Below are 20045 nucleotides of genomic sequence, written 5' to 3' on the forward strand. Positions count from 1 at the left end.
AATATTTTCAAAATGGCCGTCGTCACTAAATGGCGGATGATGTTATTTTTGGTCAACTTTTTTAATATGGAAATTATGAAAGAACTTGAAGAATAGATAACGATAAAATAAATGACATTGTTTAAAAATTACCACAAACACAAGACAGATTACATTATAGAAGTTTGTTTTATTTAAATGGATATGTTATATTTTTTTCCGGACCAGCAAAAAAAAATATGGTCAATGTACTGCCTGTTTACTATCGTCTATAAATGTGTCGTGCTAATGACATCTAAATTATAGACACACATAGATTATTACATAACATCCTGCTATGAGGATTATTACTTGTAAGTTTGTATCTTATGCTTTATTTGTTTGACGAGCAAGATTACTTTTTGTATTTCATTCGCTGGCCACTCGACTGGTATTTCCAAAAGCAATACAAGCTAAAATATAGATTCTATTAGTAGAAATAATATTTTCCATCATCAATATAGATAAAAATTATATTTCAATAATATTGATACACCACTGTCTATACTTCTACAATTCTTCATTATATTTTACCCTATATCTATTCATTGTTAGACATAGGCCTTTATCACCTCCGCTTTCCGCATCCATCCATCTCCATCTACCCATTCACCAATTTAAAACAGTTTAATTACTAGAAATTTGGATACATTACCTTCATCCAAGTGGACTTTGATGGGTGAAGTCGTCCGTTCAACGTGACCGTGTCGTCGACGTGTGGCGACATCGCACCCGTGATATTCAGTACGGGCACCTGTTGAGAAATACTGTGTATTAACGGAAACGAGGTCTTCGTGATCAGCAGAAATCTCTATTTTGTAATATTAATAAATAATATTAGAAACAGACAAGATTTGGTCATATGTTTGTAATGGATGCACTCAAAATTTATAAACCAATTTTAAAAATTCTTTCCCCTGTAGAAACCTACATTACTCAGTAAAATAGGTTGTAAGTTATTTTTGAAAATTCTATCTACTCGTGCAAGGCCTGGTCGAAACGATAGTATATAATAGATTTTAAGAAACTATGATATATGTCTAGGTCATGTCGGTTACAATTGTCGGAATTGTCTCTTAGTAGCCACGCCAAAAACCTACGTAGGCATTCTTACTTTTTTTATTTTTTTTATAACATCTATAGAAATTGGGTAAAGGATTCGTAAACTAGTACACTTGCAAACAATTTACCCTATCCACATAGTTTTCTCTGGTAATCGTCTAGGTTATTTCCTGGAAGATTATTATTAGCCTTTGAAGTAAGTGTTTTGCTAGTAAAACTGGACATTTCAACAGACTTCCGTAAAAAAGAATATTCTCAATTCAGTCGTATTTTTTCTTGTTTGTTGCCTCGTAATTCTATCAGTTGTAAACCGATTTGGCAAATTCTTCTGTTATCTAAAATAATATGTGTTTATAGATTGGTTCTATAGAAATTTTATCAAAATAGATTCAGTAGTTTTGTTTTGGTTTTGCCTAAATTTTAAAGTGGTTGTTTTTTTTTTTTGTTGAAATCTTAATTATCATCAATAAAAAGATTAAACATTGCAATGATTAAATATTATACATCAATGAAATTTGATTCTGTCATAGATTTTCAGTCAGTTTATTAACGTATAAATTACCTTGATCGTGTCCGTATCACGGCCGATTCCGAGATCTGTGCGTTGTACGTACGCGTCAATGAACAACGATAGATTGGTTGGATTCACGTTGCGGCTGAAGTAGTTGCGGTACATCTGGCTCAGGTCGCGATTGCGCTCTTCCGAGTACTGGAAAGAGACAACCATTGTTCAGGCACGCACTCTCTCAAAACCGACATGAGCTCGATTATTAAATATCCTGGTTTTAAGACTATAAGAAAATACAATGCAATGCACAATACTATTAGCAGAGCGTTTCTTTAAAAGGAGATTATTGCTTTGAATTTTACGCTGTAGACGCATAACAATAAAACAAAATTGTGGAATTCGCATAAATTAATAAATATGGGACTTTAAGCTCAATCAATAAACTATATATCACTTTTGCAATAACATCAATTCGCAGAGCAATATACAAGCGCTATGTATATAAATAAATAGATAATGACGTCACAAAACGTATATATTAAATAATAATACATTTCTCACAATCTCAAGTAAATATATGTAGTGTAACAATATATGCAGCGTTAACGCTCGTGTTAAAAATACATACGTAGAGATACATAGAGTATAAATAGAGTATAAACATTTGTATCATCATTTCAGCCGTTAAGTGTCCATTGATGAACATAGGGCTACCAATTAAGGGGAGGTTTGTCAGTAGTTGCCATGCTTAGTAGGTGTATTGGCAACCGCAGTTTGCCAACACACCTGCTTCAGAACTGCAACACACATGCTTTCAGAGATGTTTTAAGAGGGGCACTGCCGCCCATCCTTCTACCATTAAATAGAGGGATGGGCATTCTCTGTTAGTCGCTTCTTACGACACATACGTTAAGAAAGAGGTGGCCTATTCTATGCCGGGACCACACGGTCATTTATACACATACCGTGATACACACAAACATTTGTATGTTACACGGTGCATATAACAAAAACTTATACGTCCATTCTTAAGGAGACAATAAGTATTTACACTTGAGAAAGCGTTATGGCGATACACAAATTATTCAATACATTTCGTGGTGTGCAGTGTAGGCATTGAATAACGCATTAGCATAATTCGCACGGCTAGCAATTAAACACAATGCATTGTGCACACAGATTATCTTCAGGTAAATAGTGCATTAGTACTAAGTAATTAGTAAAATAATGCTTATAAAAGTGAAAGTGAGTTTGTTTGTTACTTCTTAACGGTTTAAACAATCATTATGAAATTTGGTATACAGATACTGTACGGGATGATGAAACACATACGCTATTTTTATCCCGGTCAGTGAACATATCCCGGTTACATGGATAAAGTCACGGATAAAAGCTACTTTGAACTAATAATATATAGAGAAAAGATTTTTTTCTATGCTTGCTTTGTAATGGATAAACTATTTACTTAACTGATTTTGAAAATCTATGTACATAACAGATTTGAATTAAATTTGGTACACAGATAGGTTATTATATCCTAATTTAACACAGAATACTTTATACACTTACTCAGGCAGGCAAAACCATTGGAAACAGTTAATAAATAATAAAAAATCTAAAAATTGTTACAACATAATATATTAATATTTTTATAATAAAAATGACTGAAGTCTGTGTAAAAATTAGATACATAAATTACATAATGGCTCACTGTAAATTTGATGGCATTAAAATATAGCGCGTCGACGCGAAAATTCGATTAGGCTCTTCAAACGCGCTGAGAGGCCCTCGAACTTAATTACTTTAGTCCAGTCACAATTTTCAACAAGTAATTGGCTGTATATATGAGTAGGCGGATGGCTTTACGCGCTAATTATTCAATCTGTTTGCAAACACAATGTCGATGTAATCTCAGGGTATATTATGTGATATACATATACTATGAGTACATTCGACATTCACGGGACACAAATGATTTGGTTTCGAACAGAACATTGTTTGTTATTAGTCGATGTTAGTAATTGAGTTTGGTAGTTTGGCACGATTCGATGTTTTACAGCAATTTTATTATAAAATTAGTCGTGTCTATAACTTCGATTGCGTTGCACAGCATTTTAAACACATTTGGAGGTAATATTAAATCAGCGCTATAGGAACGTATATACTTTTTTTGTACAGTCTACTCCTAAAACATCAGCAAAGTTTAACTGCGGTTGCCAATTCGCCTGCCAAGCATGGCAACTACTAGCAATTTGGTATATACATACGATATACGATAAAGAAGGGCATAAGCTACTTTTCAACAAACTTCAAAAGAAGATTCCCAATTTGGTTGTATTTTTTATGTTTGCTTATAACTCCGTCACTTGTAAACAGATTTGGAAAACATACATAAATATATATATCTTTAAAATTCTTTTTTTTAATCTGAATGGATATATACTTACAGATTGGTCACATAGAATTTTTATTAAAATCGCTTCAGTAGTTTAGTTTTTAAATCAAAATAATTGGTTTCATTACAAATGAAGTAAGTTGTTTTTAGAACACAATTTAATTATTAGATCTACATATAAGTATTTGTTTGCCATTCTAAGTTGTATAAAAAAAAATAAAAAAAAGCATGTATTCCGGTCACACGGACAATGTTACGAATAAAATCTAGTATAAAGTAAGTTCTGTTTGTAGTGAAATATGTGTTAATTTGTTGACTCGTGTCACATGGACATTTTTAGGTCAGAGTGAGTAGGTGTTTGTGTGTAACTCTTGAGATTGGTCGAATGTGTTCGGACAAAAAAATCCTTACCATGGGTAAGGAAAGTAAATAAAGTTATATATGGTGAAAAGGTATAGAGTGTGACAGAGCTGATATACGTAAAGGTAAAAACACTTAAAAAAAATATAGCTAAGACATACCCGGCCAAAGTGATGCCACATAAGATAGTCCAGCACGGCTTGGGTCATGCCGCGCGTACGCAGCGAGCGGCTATTCATCTTCTGATATGCCCATTCAATCCAGCCGGCTTGGTTTGATGTACAGTTCACTAGGGCTAGGGCATCGACCTGTAACTCAGATTTATATTTATAAAATACTAGCCGTTTATATTAGTATACAAAGTGTACTTATGTGTTAACTAGTCGCTACTATGTGGTGACAATTTTCACTACAATTAGTTTAGCAGTGTGATTGAATAACAAACGTACATACATATTAACAAATTTTCACATTTGTAATAATAGTAGTATAAATCAAAATTCGTGTAGGCTTATAATAACATATAAACGTATAATCTTACGTGTTATAAGCTTTAAATACTTGGATTATTACGTCCATAGTGCTGTTCATGTCTTTAGACGACGGTTACCGCTGCCCATCAGATCGGCAATCAGTCAGTTTGTTTACTATTGTAAGTTTAAATTTAATATAAAAAATTTAAGTAATAAATAAATAGATCCTAATTATTAATTCGGTAATAATATCACTTAACGCTTTATCAAATCCTAATTGTAGGGAGTGAGAATAATTAAGAAATTAAAGCCTTATAATTAAAAAAAAATGCATTTGTGAATAAAGCCATTAATTAATTATATCCAATAATTAATGGCAATTTATATATCTAAAATCAATCTTTTCTTATTATAAATACTTAGATTATATAGATAGAGCGTCTCCATAGAAATGCTTTGAGAAAAGTGGGTCAAATTTTTCATACAATTTTGCGTGATAAATAGTTATGAGTGATTCCTGTATAACTTCTATGTTTATTTTGTCTTATAATTTCTGTATCTTTTTAATTTGTAAACACTCATTTTATTTACTAAATAATACGTCAAGATACATTTTATGCGTAAGTATATAGAACACTAATAAAAAAACGAATCAGCTAATTTAACAATTAGCTGGCTAAAAATTTACCCATTTTTGAACGCTCAATGCTCTATCTATATAATCTTACTATATATTTTTTTTCTTACGGTTAGATATTATTCAAATTAAAATTCTTTAATTGTGGAATACATACATGTTTCTACCGTGAAGCAGTTGTGTTTGCATGGCTGTGTTTCGGTTTGAATATTGATTATTTTTCATGAACAAAAAACCTACATATACCTAGATATAGAAACCATAAACAAGTATATTGTATACCCTTCGGTCATAGAAGCAAATTAGAGCAGCAATAACTATGAAAATACACAAGGAATAGCAATATCTGTATACAGAGGCGCACATTACCTATTCAAGTCTATTCCGCTTATATACTAACAAGCCGCGCTTTCGTGATTAATACTGATACCACTCTACATATATACAATATTTGGTCAGTAAGTACCAACAATATACAACGAATAGGCGTTTCCAGCGCAGACAGGCCGAAATTTAATCGAAAATGTCGTAAGTTTCGGTTAGATGTTTATATTATAAAGTATATACGAGTAGATTATAAAAGTATGGTATTGTAAAAGAGAAAATACATAATAACATATAAGTAAGAGCAAGATAGACAATCTGCACAAAAGCTCGAAGTTGATTTGGCGGAAGTATTCTAATTATTATTACATTTCGAATTGGTATTAGTTTTAAGTTAGTGTAGTTAGTTAAAATTAACATGTTAATACCTTGATAGAACATAAATTAGGAAAAATACATAACATTGCACATTTTTTATTCATTTATGCATATATTAAACATATATTTTTTAAATGCAGTGCAATAGTACAAGTACAAATATTTTGTATACGAATTGAAAGAACAATATATCTTATTCCACACAAAATTCAGAAGGTTCAGGAACTGAAATAAAAATTATAACAAATACGTGAATATTTGCTACCTCCATTTGAACTAATTCCATATAAATTCAGACTAGTCACATGCACACATTTACAAAATACGCAAACTAGTGTAACTATTTTCTTGTTTTCATGATTGAATTGCTAGTCAGTTAGTAACGTAGTAGATTTGCCTACGTCTATGACTTGAAGGATGTGATATGGTACTGAGATTACATGGTACAGGGTCACAAGATAAGTCTTCAGTAATGGTATGAAGGGTAATACGGGCGGATCAGAATACTCTGCGATATCTATTGTGATATTCATGTCTATAGAAGACGGTTATCACTTTCTATCATGGGGTTTGTCAGCTCAATGTCTTCTATTTGTTTTGGCGCTATAATGTTAAACGCAATCGTGATAGTATTTGCAATTTGGGATGTCCTTACGAGACCTTATTATCTCTGTCCAAGGAGGTGATAGAAAATTGTTTTTAAAACCGCTCTTAATTCGATTAAATAAAGCGCATAATCTACCTATATAATTTTGTACAATACACAAATATTATTAAAATATTTGAATAAGATTTTAATAATTTATTGATTGGAAAATTTCATAGCGAGCGAGATTCATACCCATAATTAATGTAAAATATGTTTATTTTGCTAGCTAATGTCGTCATAATTTAAGTGTAGTCTTCATTGTTAAAAATAGTAGATATTGAATTGAACTAATGGGATCTTTGTAAATATGAAAAGCTTCAAGTTACCAGAATGTGTTTGTCACTAGAATTAGTGATATTGACAGAGGTACGGCAGTTGACCTGGTTTAGCGTGAATACGGATATATGAAATGACGCATAAAACCGTTTACCGCTGTGTAGGTAGGTAGGTATCTGAAACTTCAGTGAATAGACTTGAGAATATTTAGAGCTAGATACAATTACTTGTGACCTTTAGTAGCTTACTAATATTATATGCATGACAGTGAGTTTGTTACCTCTTGCCAATCATAATGAAACTTATTCACCGTAAAGAAAATGGTAAAGGTAGCTTCAAAAACACAGTGTATATAATTTTTGTATAAAATTTGCTTCAAAATAAATAATGCTTTTGAAATAACTCAAGCTTTAAATTACTTTTTCTCTGCTAACATAATTAACTTATTATGCAAACAAGAGAAACACCAAATGAGTATAATAAAAAATCTAAAAAAGGTGTCGTTATTATGGGTTCAATTAAACTTCTAAGGGTTGAATTTATTATTATTTGAAAATGAACTTGACAAACTCTATGCTTGAAAGCTATTAAATATAAATTGTGTTTCTTGCGGCTAAACGAAACACAAAGGTGAGACAGAGTGACATTTTCAGGTATTTATACCTGACAACACTGTTTGCACTGAGGGGAACACAATAACCCTTAGGTTGTTGTGTTGCCCCCTCAGTGCAAACGAATATGAGCTGTTCCAACTATGTTGGATAAATAACACAAAAGTAAGGACCGGTCTGCTTTGGGCACTACAAATGATTTATTTTATAAATTTGTTTTAATGCTATGTGTATGCTAATATCTAATTTCATGATCCTACTACTTAGTAATTATGTATTCATACAAATGCATAATTTGTAAAATTTAAATATTTTAAAAAAGCAACAGCCAAGTTTCGTAGCCGTTCTTTTTAGCTAAAATAATTATTTAAAAGTGCCTTATATTTAAGTTTATGTGAACAAAAATTATTTCTTTATTTTAGAAAAATTCGTTACATATTCGCTCTGATTTCGTCTATACTATGTGGACATGCTACGAGATTACATCACCAATTCTAAACAGATATTGATCTTTTTGCAACGGATACTGTTTACTCCTAAGTTGTATATAAATTTTTTGGTAATTGAAGCTGCTGATTTTATTTGTAGAGTAAAAAGCCACATGTTGCGAGATATAACCTACTTGTAGGTACACAATTTAAAGTTTTAAATTCAATTATTTTCGACTGAATGTGTCTACAAAACGTCTCGTATTTTTTCTTGGATTTCAGATCAAACTTTTCTCTCTCGTTACTGAAATGGATGTCAATAAACATAATCTAAGAGACAACAGTAGGCTCACTCCCTGCTGGCTGAATTCAAATAACTTGGGAGAAACGAGGACAAAGGAGGTCTAAGATTTAGACCTATGTTTACTATAAAATTTCAGAGACAGTTTAAAAAGAATCTTGATCAAATTTATATAGGATGACATTTGCCAGATGAGTTGGTTTTAAATAATAAATTAAGAAATATTGACAATATTATGAAAAAGACATTGGCAGATAATTCAGACAGAAAAGTCAAGAATTTAAATTTTTATTATTTATATTCTGATGGTTCTAACATTATAATAACCTACTTCAAAATCATAACTCTTGTATTCTATAGAAGAGCATTGAGCTGAAGATTATAAACAAATCTAACAAATATCTAAAGAATCTATAGAAATTCTACAGGCTGCAAGACAATTTTTGTCGCAAACGAGTTAGGATTAATTGAAATTGCATCATATAGACGTTCCTTATACTGGATCATTTATTCGACATGATTTTTATTTCATCCCAATTAAATTGCGTTAAAAGTCGCCTAGCTATATCACAGTAGACGTACCTTCTTTGGTTGTGCTAGGGAGAATCTTGCTAGGATGTTAGCACCAGCGCCGACTCCGAAGCCGATGAAGGATTTGATGCCGAAATGTACCAATACATAGTTTATCTGGTTGGCCAGTTCGTCCATAGTTGGATATATGTAGCTGAAAAATATATCATTGTTAATTCTACCATATAATTTAAACATTTGAATATAAAATTTTAAATTATATATTATTATTAATTTTAATATAAAATCAAGAAAAAAACTGAAACTCCTATAAAGCTTATACTGCTAAGGATAAAAATAATTACGAAATCGTAGGTCATACCATATCTGCGACTTTGCGTGTACAGTCCTACTAATATTATAAATATGAGAGTTTGTAAACATGTTTGGATGTTTGTTACGCTTAAACGGCAGAACGAATTTAATGAAATTTGATACATGGGTAGCTTAGATACATCTACTAATTAGATACATATACTAACTTAACACATAGAATATTACGTATAGTGATTTATGTGGGCAAAGTCGCGGAATATAGCTAGTTAATTATATTTTAAATTTCAAATTAAAAAAAGTTAAACCTTTGTTTATATGTTATCTATAAGCATTCAGAATACATATTCGAGATCAGAGACCGCCGAAAACTAGGTCATTAAAGACCGGAAGTGTAAGCTTTAACAATTTTATACAATATCAAAATCATTCTTTTTTAAATATTAAAATATTTTGTAATTTTAAATAAACTCTGGTAGCTTAAAGGAAAAAAAGAAATATGTACCATGTTACACATTCGTTTAACACTTTTATGAAAACTGTAAAACAAAAAAATAATATATTTATAAAAAAACAATACTGTATAACATTGACAAATAACGTAATAACAGTATGCAAGTTTGTATAGACGAAAACAGTGAGGGATGGGTAATATTTGTTTCTTCTTTCTGTATTGAACAGTTACATAACGTTGTAGCAAATGTATGACACTCTTATATAAGGGGAATGCAGTGAATTTATTCAATGAATTTTTCGCATTACTTAAAAGAATATTGACCTGTGAATGCACTTTGAAAGATCGTTATAATCCTTATTATTCTAGCTATAACACGCAGTCCCTCAAAGAAGCACCTACCTCTTAGTAGGTACTCAAAGACTTTAAATTTCTTGCTTTAAATACGTTCGCAACCCCTCCTTATTACAATTTTTAATGTTTTTTAAATTTACAAATATAGGCTTAATTTTAATAAAGACGTTTGAGAGAATATGACAATTAAGTATATCTATTTAGTATTAGAAAGAAGAACTTGTGCCATGTCTAAGGGTGTCCAAATTTGCAGGTTATTTTACATTTCTGAATTTGCGGTTTCTGATTCCGCAAGACGTGTTTATACCTAGCAGATAGCTATAAAAGATATATACTGATTTATGTGTGTAAGCTTGCCACAGCTGTATATGTATAATCAAATCAAATAATTGTTATCCCAATTATATAGGATAAATTTTAATCTCTACCTAAGAGTAAGTCATCTTGTGCTAGGAATATTTTCAGAGAATATAAAATATAAGGTTCCAACTGTGCAACTGTTTTGAAAATAATTAAATAGCCGACGGAAAAAATGCTTCAGCTTACAGACTAGTTTTTTTTTTTTAATAAAAGACGTTATCTTGTTTCTTGGATCAAAAAATATGTTGGCCGATGCCCTAACCATGACTAGATGACCTAATCTTGAGCCACATTTCGGAACTCCGTATCAGTTGATTAAAGTTTATTTCGTTGATTGGTCTGACCGACATCTCAATTCGATACCTGAATTTAATCATCTAGGAATCTTTAGGTATAGAACGGACGATAAATAGGACTTTCAAAGGAACTTCACTTTGATGTAAAGCTTGAAGCATAGATATAATATGACAGCGCGACGACGGTGAATGTCTTGGTGAAACAATTTTCCGGTGAGTGATTTACCAAAGTCCTTAGGGACATAAAGCGACCTGACCAGACGTCAGTTGGCCGCCATCGCGCCGCTCCGTCCCGTTCTACGTACAGTTCATATTGAGCGGTAACATTACATAACACTGCGGTACTAGGCCCGCCGTCGATTCTATTCTGCCATTCCAAGTAATAACGGAACGTTTTTTAAATATTGGTGCACTGTATCTTAAAATATTTTATTATGTTCTATTGTTAACTGACTTCTTGAATTTACTTTTGCCTAATTTCACGGACTAAATTAATGTCTTATTTTCAAATTTAAAATAATAAGCATAAGATTTATTTTTATATTTATTTAGCGCACCACGTTGAGAGTAAGTTAGACAGCAAGTTTTTGTAAGATACCGACACTATTCTTCTACGAGTATTATTATAATGTTGTAGGGAAAATTGGTACACGGTCAACGATATTTGGTAACAGTTACATAGGATTGTTTATATACTGATTTACGCAGTCGAATCCGCGGGATACTGATAATTATCTATAAATCTATAATCTAGTAAGTATTTTTACAAATAATGATGCAGGGGGAAAACTTCATTACTATTAGAAAATACGAATCTAATCACTGGGGTCCACGTCATGAAATTGTACATGGCATGCGCACAACGAGCGCCAGTTTGTCGCGACGTTGGCCCATTAATGGAGTTTATTCAACTACCCTCGCGAGGGAAAACATTCTTTCGACTGTCGTTCCATTACTTACTACTGTTTCATATCCAACTAACTTAATTAACCTAGTGTCTTCCATGACCCACATAAGTAGTTTCTAATGAAGATAAATTTTTAGTTAGGAAGATATATTCATACTCGTATGTTATAGATTCATTAACGACGAATATATAAACAAAGAGCACCTAACAATATAATCAATATAGAAGAATTATAGATTACCATTATATAATAATAGATTGTCTAAAAATAAACGAAATAAAAATGACTTATTGAAATTATAATGGAGCTTTATATTGTTGTAATCTATTCTGTACCTTGAATAGATATTTGTTGTAGTATTAATCTCGGTTCCCTTACAAAACATATCTGAATACGCCATTTTCAAAAGAGATGGGGTCATATATAAATTTACTAACATTTTTGTTTAATCTTTTCCCTTGGCAAAGAACATAAAAAATATATTTGTATTGTCTTTGCTTTATTGGTTCAAAAAGGGTACTTAAAATTTCAAAATAATCCTACTTTTCCATGAGGAGAATCATATGAAAGGTTTGCTTTTTTTCATGGGAAGCCACCGTATATATAGATGTAAAAAAATAACATGTCGACACAAATAGTATAATTAAGTTATATGTTATTACTATTTCATTCGCTGTATTATTTTAAAAGTACATTATACTCTCAATACGGTATGCTATTTTTCAACAATGCAGTAAAATTTTCAAAGTTAATTAATAAATAATGGTATAAGTTACTTAAATTTAATTTACTTAAAGTTTTAATAATCTCTAAATGTTAATTCATTGTCACGATTTAAGTACTTGTGAAAATGAATTAAAAACTATTTAGTACGGCATTAAAGATTACCGAGTTAAAAATGGCCGCTTTACACGAGTGGGAGTGCAATTAATTACGTATAACTCATCGAGTGTGTAATATTAACGGACTAGTTATATTTCACACAAAATAAATAGTATTACGATTTGTTTTAAGCGGTATATTTTAATCTAAAAAATTAAGCTTATTGAATTTTGTATCGAGTATTTGTAAAACAAAAATAGAATTAAATTAATAAGACAGAAATAATTTAGCTACTGAATTTCGATTCCTTAAATAGTGAAATTATTGATAAAAAATGTAACCTATCGCTTTTCTCGTATTTTTAATGTGATAAAGATTCACTTTCTTAGCCTAGTTCGATTTTTAAATATGCGCGACTGTTGTAATATATAATTATTGTTGTGGATTTTTTTTTATTACTTTTAATGATGGATTGTAAATAACAAATGACTAATGAAAGGAGACCATACACTTTGTGTTACTGCAATTGTATTCCGTCGCTGGTTACTTAGCAACGAACAAGTAACAACGAAAATGCGGTTCCAATAATTTGCGTTAAGGGCGTATTAACCTCTGCATAATATTTAAATGGGGCCTTCGGAAATATACCGTGTCTGACCTTGACTTTTGCTTGATTATGAAATATGAATCCGTTTTCGTGCCCGTACAATTGGTACACGGAATCATAATCTATAACTGTCTAAATAAAGCGTAAAGACAAAGATTTGGTAAAGAAAATGAAATTTTCATTAATACAAAACTGATTGTTGTTGATAGTTTGACTAGTCGATCTTATTTATAGTTTGGTTATTTATAGTATTGTTTTATATTCTTAACATTATTAGTTTTCACGATAGTTTTCTTCTCCTCCGTAACTCGATAATATCATAACTCATATAATAATTATGGACAAATATTAACTTTTCTAAATAGCACTTATTAAAAACTGTTAGGACTTGGCTAACGATCGTAAGGGGCAGAAACAGGTGGAAGTCTTTGCCCAGCAGTGGATACCACTGCTGGTATCGGGTAAAAGCATCTGGCCACCATTAAGAAAGTTGTTTATATTTACGAAATTTGTATGCCCTTTTCGTTCATTATACCTTGCACGAATATACGCGAAGTAAAGCTTACGAAGAATTACAAAAACGAATGTCAAACTATTACACCATACGGCTCCAAGCGATATTTCTTTGTTGTAGAGAAGGAGAATAACTTTTCTATTAACGCGACGCTACTGTTTTTTTAGTCGATACGTTTGTCCTGTCTGAATCGATTTCGACACCTCTACTGGGACAGATAGGGTCTCTATACAGTTGTTAGTAAGATTGAAATTACCAGCATAACAATAAAAAAATTTGCCAAAAAAGCATAGCCGTTCTGAAGTGATGCGCTTACATACCTATATTCGGTGATTTTTGTTTATATAGAAGATTTATACAATAAAGATAGAATATATGGAAGTCTTAATATGTTTATATAAGTTAAATTATGGCTATACAAAACCTGACGGGTATTGATTCAATGACCTAGTAAACCTTTCGTTGTATATACACATCGTTTTTGGTATAGTATGTAAAGATTTTAAAAGGATCAAAGGACAAAACATCTCGGTAGTTTTCCTTTATAAAAACCCGTCTGTCATTATTAGATTCACTGAAAATTATAGAACATTATTTCGAAATTTTTAATTATATTAGGTCTGACTCTCTCAATTTTTATAGAATAATTAAAAATTAACTGAAACCATTAAAAATTTTTAGGTCACAATAATAAACAATTGTTATATTTTTACGTTAAGTAAAAATAAATACAACACAACAATTATAAAATAACAATGTCACACATTATTATATTCCGCACGAGCAGATTGAAGTTTGGAATTATAATGAACTAACTATATTGAAGTCCAAATGCGTACACGTTATTTCATAGCCAGCTTCGGAACAAAGGAAAACTTCGCAAGTTTGGAATGCGACATAAACCAAAACAATTTCTCTAAGACCCGAGACTGACCTAAAAACTTCAAGTGGCCTCTTTAAAACCACCTCGTTTTTAAGGAAGGTAGCTGACGTGTGTTTACTACCCATGTTACCACACCCCGGACACTTCGTACATACACAACGTGAGCCGTGACTGTCACTATTGTAAAAACAGATGACGTTTGTTCACGAAAAAATGCAAACTATATAATGTTATCAGCTTTTACTATCATTTCGTCCACGCGACCGGGATAGATAAAATATACGTGTATACCAAAATTCATACCGATTGGAAGAGCCGTTAAGGCGTTAAAGGGTAACAAAAACACTTTAACGTATGAACTAACTTTTTGTACACTACTTCGTACGCATGGAATTTACAAATAGTAAAACCAATAATATAGAATTCAGACTTCTAGATAACTAAATTCTATATTATATCCTTTTAAATTCTATATTCGATCCTTGATATATAATAATTCTATATTATTATATATCAAGCATCAAACATACATTAATTTTTAAGTTAGACCTTCAGAAATACATTTAAGAAATCTACATAAATTGTTTGTGTAATACATACAGATAGACAAACTTTCTAAAAATTATTGTTTTGGCTTCTATTGCTTTTATTAAGTCCCCTCATGTTTTTTATATATACAGACATAGTCTAATTACAATTTTCTTATATTTATTAGTAAAATTATACAGAGACAGGTGGTACCTTGAGTTGAAATTGATTCAAATGTAATCCACTAATTACGATAACATAATATACAACTATATTCGCGCCAAGTTGGCAGGAAAAATTCATGTTTGGCACTGGATTTTTCTAATTAACCAGACATACATTTTTTAATTCATCTAATGTCGTAATAGTAAATCATTAATTAATCCACATGAAGGATCACTTAATCTAATCGATACTGTGTTTTACTGACAAAGAACACCAATTTAACTTAACATATTTATTAAAGTAGAATAGCATGATTCCCAAGGGAAATTAGGCTAAATTCTGTCACTAAATTACGATACAATATCTTAAAGTTAGTCGCATGGAACGATAAACATTTGTTAATTTACAGAAATGTAATTACATAAATGGGATACAAGAAACGGTTCATTCATAAAGTTGGGTTACGTTTCAAATATGCCAATAAAAAATTATTTTTTAAAAAATATATATTAAAAGCTAGTGCTGATCCACGACTTCGTCCACTTTTATCCTTCTTTATCCCAAATGCTAAGTGTGTACTAAATTTCTTGACAGTTCGTTAAACCGTTAAGGCGTCAAGTGATAATAGACAAACTTACTTTCAAATTTATAATATTGGTATAAGAATAAAAAATCTAGGTAGAACTGGCATTAATGTACTGTCCTTTATGAGTATTACGGTGCTGACAAAATGTACTTCACTGCTCTTCAATCAAATAGGGTTATCACAGTTTATACTCATTTAATAAATTACTTTGTTATATATAATTAAAAACACACAATTATCAAATTGAAAAAGCGGATAATGTTTCGTAAGTATGACCCTGTATAGACACATGTAGAGTAAGACTTCCTAATAGAAGTAATGATGATACATACAATTTAACAACGTATACTCGACATGAATAAAGAGTAATATACGGTTCTTATCTAATACTCGTGCATAATATATCTATCGAATCAACTATTAACTGTCCACTGTTGAATAGCTCTCCCCTTTTTTGGGGTTTGCCAGTAATTGCCACACGTGCCAGGTGAGTTGGCAACCGCAGTTAGGTTTGGTAAAGTTTTAAGAGGGACGCCGCTGCCCACCCCTCGACCATTAAATTCCCTTATTCGCCCATTACGACATCCACCGGACAGAAGGAGGTGGCCCATTCTATACCGATACTATATTATACGATATGATATACGTACACTATATTTATTGACAGATGACAGATTTATCAACGTGCAATTAATACTATTAAAGTTAGAATTACCACATTTTGAAATATTCTTTTTATACGTTTGTGGATTGAGGGCTACCGCAATGAAAACGAGTCTTATTTATTTTATATTTGTTTTTCATTATAAAAGAAATTGGATACAGTAAAGGTGTACGAGTTTATATATTGAAGTTTCTAAAGTTTAACATTTAATCGCCTGACCGAATATGAATAAAATTGATGGACTATATTGTGGAAAGGAAGGAAGAAAAATTTTCCGAGTGATGACCCAATAGGGGCAAACGTAATGTTGGGCATCTTGTTGGATGAAGAAACGACCTTAAGAGAATCTCGGGGTGTAAATGTGTATAGGCGGTTTAGGATCGTTCCTCATGGCTATCTACATCTCATTCATATGGGAAATTTTGCAGAAAAAAGCCAATTCATATTATACGGATTTTGACATTCTTGGAGAAATTTATTTCATTTTATAAAAAAATATTACTAGCAAGTTTGGATTACTACGCACTCTATTTTGTATATTGGATCAACCATAGCACTATATACAGTGGAAACACTAATCATAGCCTAAATAATGCCAAGGCGAAATCACTTTATATACCAGTAGACGTCTCAGGTATAAATAAATGTTATCTAAGCAGTTAGTGTAGAGGCAACACTTATGAGAGCTCAGCTCCCCTAGGACCGGGATAGCAGTGACTAATGGACGAGCCATTACGTGCTGATGGAACTGAATCATTGCGGTGCATTACCCAAACCGACGTCTCTCTTTTCTCGTTTCACATTACAATATTAAACAGCAACATATTAAACGGGGTACTTGAAGAGATTAAAAAGTGTATGTCATAAAGTAAATAAAAATGCTTCCACCGTCTTAAAAAAAACATAAGCAATAGATAAGTTTTCAATCATTTTTGCGGTAACATCGCCTATAGTAATAAAGTACTTAAGCAATTATTCGCTAGTTTGTAATGGTAGGATGTACTCCAGTGTTCATCCTACACTACACACTTGAGTCACAATTGAAGGCGTTTTTATTTGTAGTAGCAAAAGAATAAGGAGTAGGTAGAAGTGACACTCCCGCCAATTCAATAATATTACCGCATTTGTTGCTCGAGCCAGAATGGAATTCCTTTAATCAGCGCGGTTGTGAACCACTCAGAGAGCATATTTAATCGTAAGCCAGAGGATGGCGCTTTATGTTTTATTTTACCTACCTAAATACTAATGTTGATGTTGTCGATTAATTTGGTGGAGTCGAGTTCGAAAACAATAGAAAAGATGGCAAATATGAAACTTTTACGGAGGATATACCATGTATTCGGTATGAACCAATTATTACTTGAATCTATCCATGTCATGTACAAGTTGTTCAATTGTGTATATTGTCGTTACTTCTATCGGTAGAGGGTTAGCTTTATACTATGTAAGTTGTTATAAGGTCGCCACTTACAATCTTTTCTGTTTTCTTTTATAATATACAAGATAAAAACTTGCTTTTTTTGTTATTTATGTACGACAAAGTAATATTATAAATGACAAATTTGTGACAAGGATTGTCACAAATTGATAATCATTTCATCATTTTAGTGAGGGGAAGTAAATATATTCTGTCGGGGTCGGTAGCCTAACAAAGGAAAATACAATACATGAGTGACACTTCTACCTGAATTTATGATTATGATAGTAACATGTGCTACTCGGTTAGTCAAAGAACTGTGTAAAAAAATGTATTGTACAACTACCACAATTATACGAATTTAAGGGATAATTAATAATAATAATATAATATTCTATTACATTTGAATTATTAAAATATGTATATAAATTCCATAAATAGTAAAAGAAAATGAAGAATAAATCATATCGATGATGCGAAAAAAGTAGTTGCACTTGCATATAAATTGAATGATTCCTAGAAACTACTTGGTCGATAAGCATTACTGTGTAAATTATGCCTCTACAGTACCATTAAGGCCTATAACCTATATTTAGTAGCTAGGTTTCTACGTTGAGACTATGCTGCTGCTCTTGTGAATAATTTGTAGTAGTACATAGGGTCGCGCTTACATTGTTGTTGGCTCAAAGTTTTAATTTGTAGACTTCGAGTTCGCCGAAAATGTGGCAGTAGGAATATGTTTGTATGACTTTGCGTGATTGTAATTTTGTACTTGCCCAGAGTACATCGCGTACGAAATGTAACGCAACTTGAGTACCACAATGTTGTAAGAACCCAAGTTTATCATTATTATTGGTTTTGGGATAACAGTTAAATGTTCTAACAATTTTGGAGGCATTACGCCTATAGTAATATAGTACACATATTTTACTGTAGAAATCAGCATCGAATCCAAGCGATATGGAACGACAGACGTATATACAGGTGCATGTGTTTCTGAAATGTTTTTTTGAAAATATTTAAAATCATAAGAGGTTTGATTTTTTGCAAAGAAAGATCCTTTGATGTAGTACAAAAAGCAGTGATCGAAAATACGACGGGCAAATATGAATTATTTGTGTACAAGATTTCCAAATGGCCCGCTGGACATAGTTTTTTCATATTTTACCTCTTCATATATAATGCATAAATAATCTGCCTACACATAACTGTGACTGAGAACAAAAACAGATCAGTTTTGAAACTCTATTCTAGACCAAAGGGGCTGTAATTAGCAGTCTTTCTTTATTATAATAATAATAATGATTACACTGACATGAGGCTGTATATCCCGCGGAAGGCTGGTGGTCGAGGCTTGTTAAGTGTTAAGACCATGCACAACCGCGAGGTTGACAGCCTCAGGACATATTTTCTGGAGAAAATAGACGAGGGTTTGCATAGAGAGGTCATAGAATGTGACAAAGGATTCACCCCTCTTTCTCTGGCTAAAGAGGACTGGCGAAAACCCGAAGTTTTGGGTACCTCTCAGCGGGAGGCCGTATGGAAAGAGAAGGAGTTGCACGGAAGGTTCTTCAAAGCCTTTCACGGGCCGTATGTAAACACGAAGACCTCCGTGCACTGGCTACAGTTCGGTGATCTCTTCGGAGAGACCGAGGGTTTTGTCTGTGCAATACAGGATCAGGTGGTTAAGACGAACAATTACCGAAAGCACATTCTGAAGGATGGCACTGAGGACATCTGTCGGGCATGTCGCCATCCCGGAGAGTCACTCAGACATGTGCTTTCGGGTTGTTCAGCTCTTGCCAACACTGAGTACTTGCACAGACACAACCAGGTAGCCAAAATACTCCATCAAGAGCTAGCTCTGAAGTACGGCCTCGCGAATGAGAGGTTGCCGTACTATAAGTACGAGCCCCAGCCGGTCCTCGAAAGCGACAGCGTAAGGCTCTACTGGGACCGATCCATCATCACGGACAGGACCGTTCTTGCGAACAAACCTGATATCGTGGTGATGGATCGGCACTCTCGAGGGTGTTTTTGGTGGATGTCACCATACCGCATGACGAGAACCTCGTGAAAGCCGAAACCGAGAAGAAGAGAAAATATCTCGACCTGGCTCACGAGGTGACCGAAATGTGGGGGGTGACATCTACCGAAATCATCCCAATCGTTATGTTGGTGAACGGTCTTATCCCAACCAGTCTGGAACAACATCTCAAACGGC

At 32.5% G+C, this 20045-nt stretch overlaps 1 protein-coding gene across 8 annotated transcripts in view; it reads right to left on the reverse strand.

Moving 5' to 3' along the window:
* Window positions 1-20045, reverse strand: part of LOC113521187 (protein NDRG3) — a 95616-nt gene that overhangs the window by 12414 nt on the left and 63157 nt on the right. For all 8 annotated transcript variants that reach the window (XM_052895434.1, XM_052895437.1, XM_052895438.1 and 5 more), the window contains 4 exons: window positions 9003-9144; window positions 4505-4651; window positions 1643-1789; window positions 674-772 (listed from right to left, as the gene is read on the reverse strand). In XM_052895434.1, the coding sequence (XP_052751394.1) occupies window positions 674-772; window positions 1643-1789; window positions 4505-4651; window positions 9003-9144 (535 nt within the window). The remainder of the gene's footprint in view (window positions 1-673; window positions 773-1642; window positions 1790-4504; window positions 4652-9002; window positions 9145-20045) is intronic.

Source organism: Galleria mellonella, unplaced genomic scaffold (genome assembly GCF_026898425.1).
Source record: "Galleria mellonella isolate WM207_F2 unplaced genomic scaffold, CSIRO_AGI_GalMel_v1 utg28, whole genome shotgun sequence".
In the NCBI taxonomy this organism is placed as follows: Eukaryota; Metazoa; Arthropoda; class Insecta; order Lepidoptera; family Pyralidae; genus Galleria; species Galleria mellonella.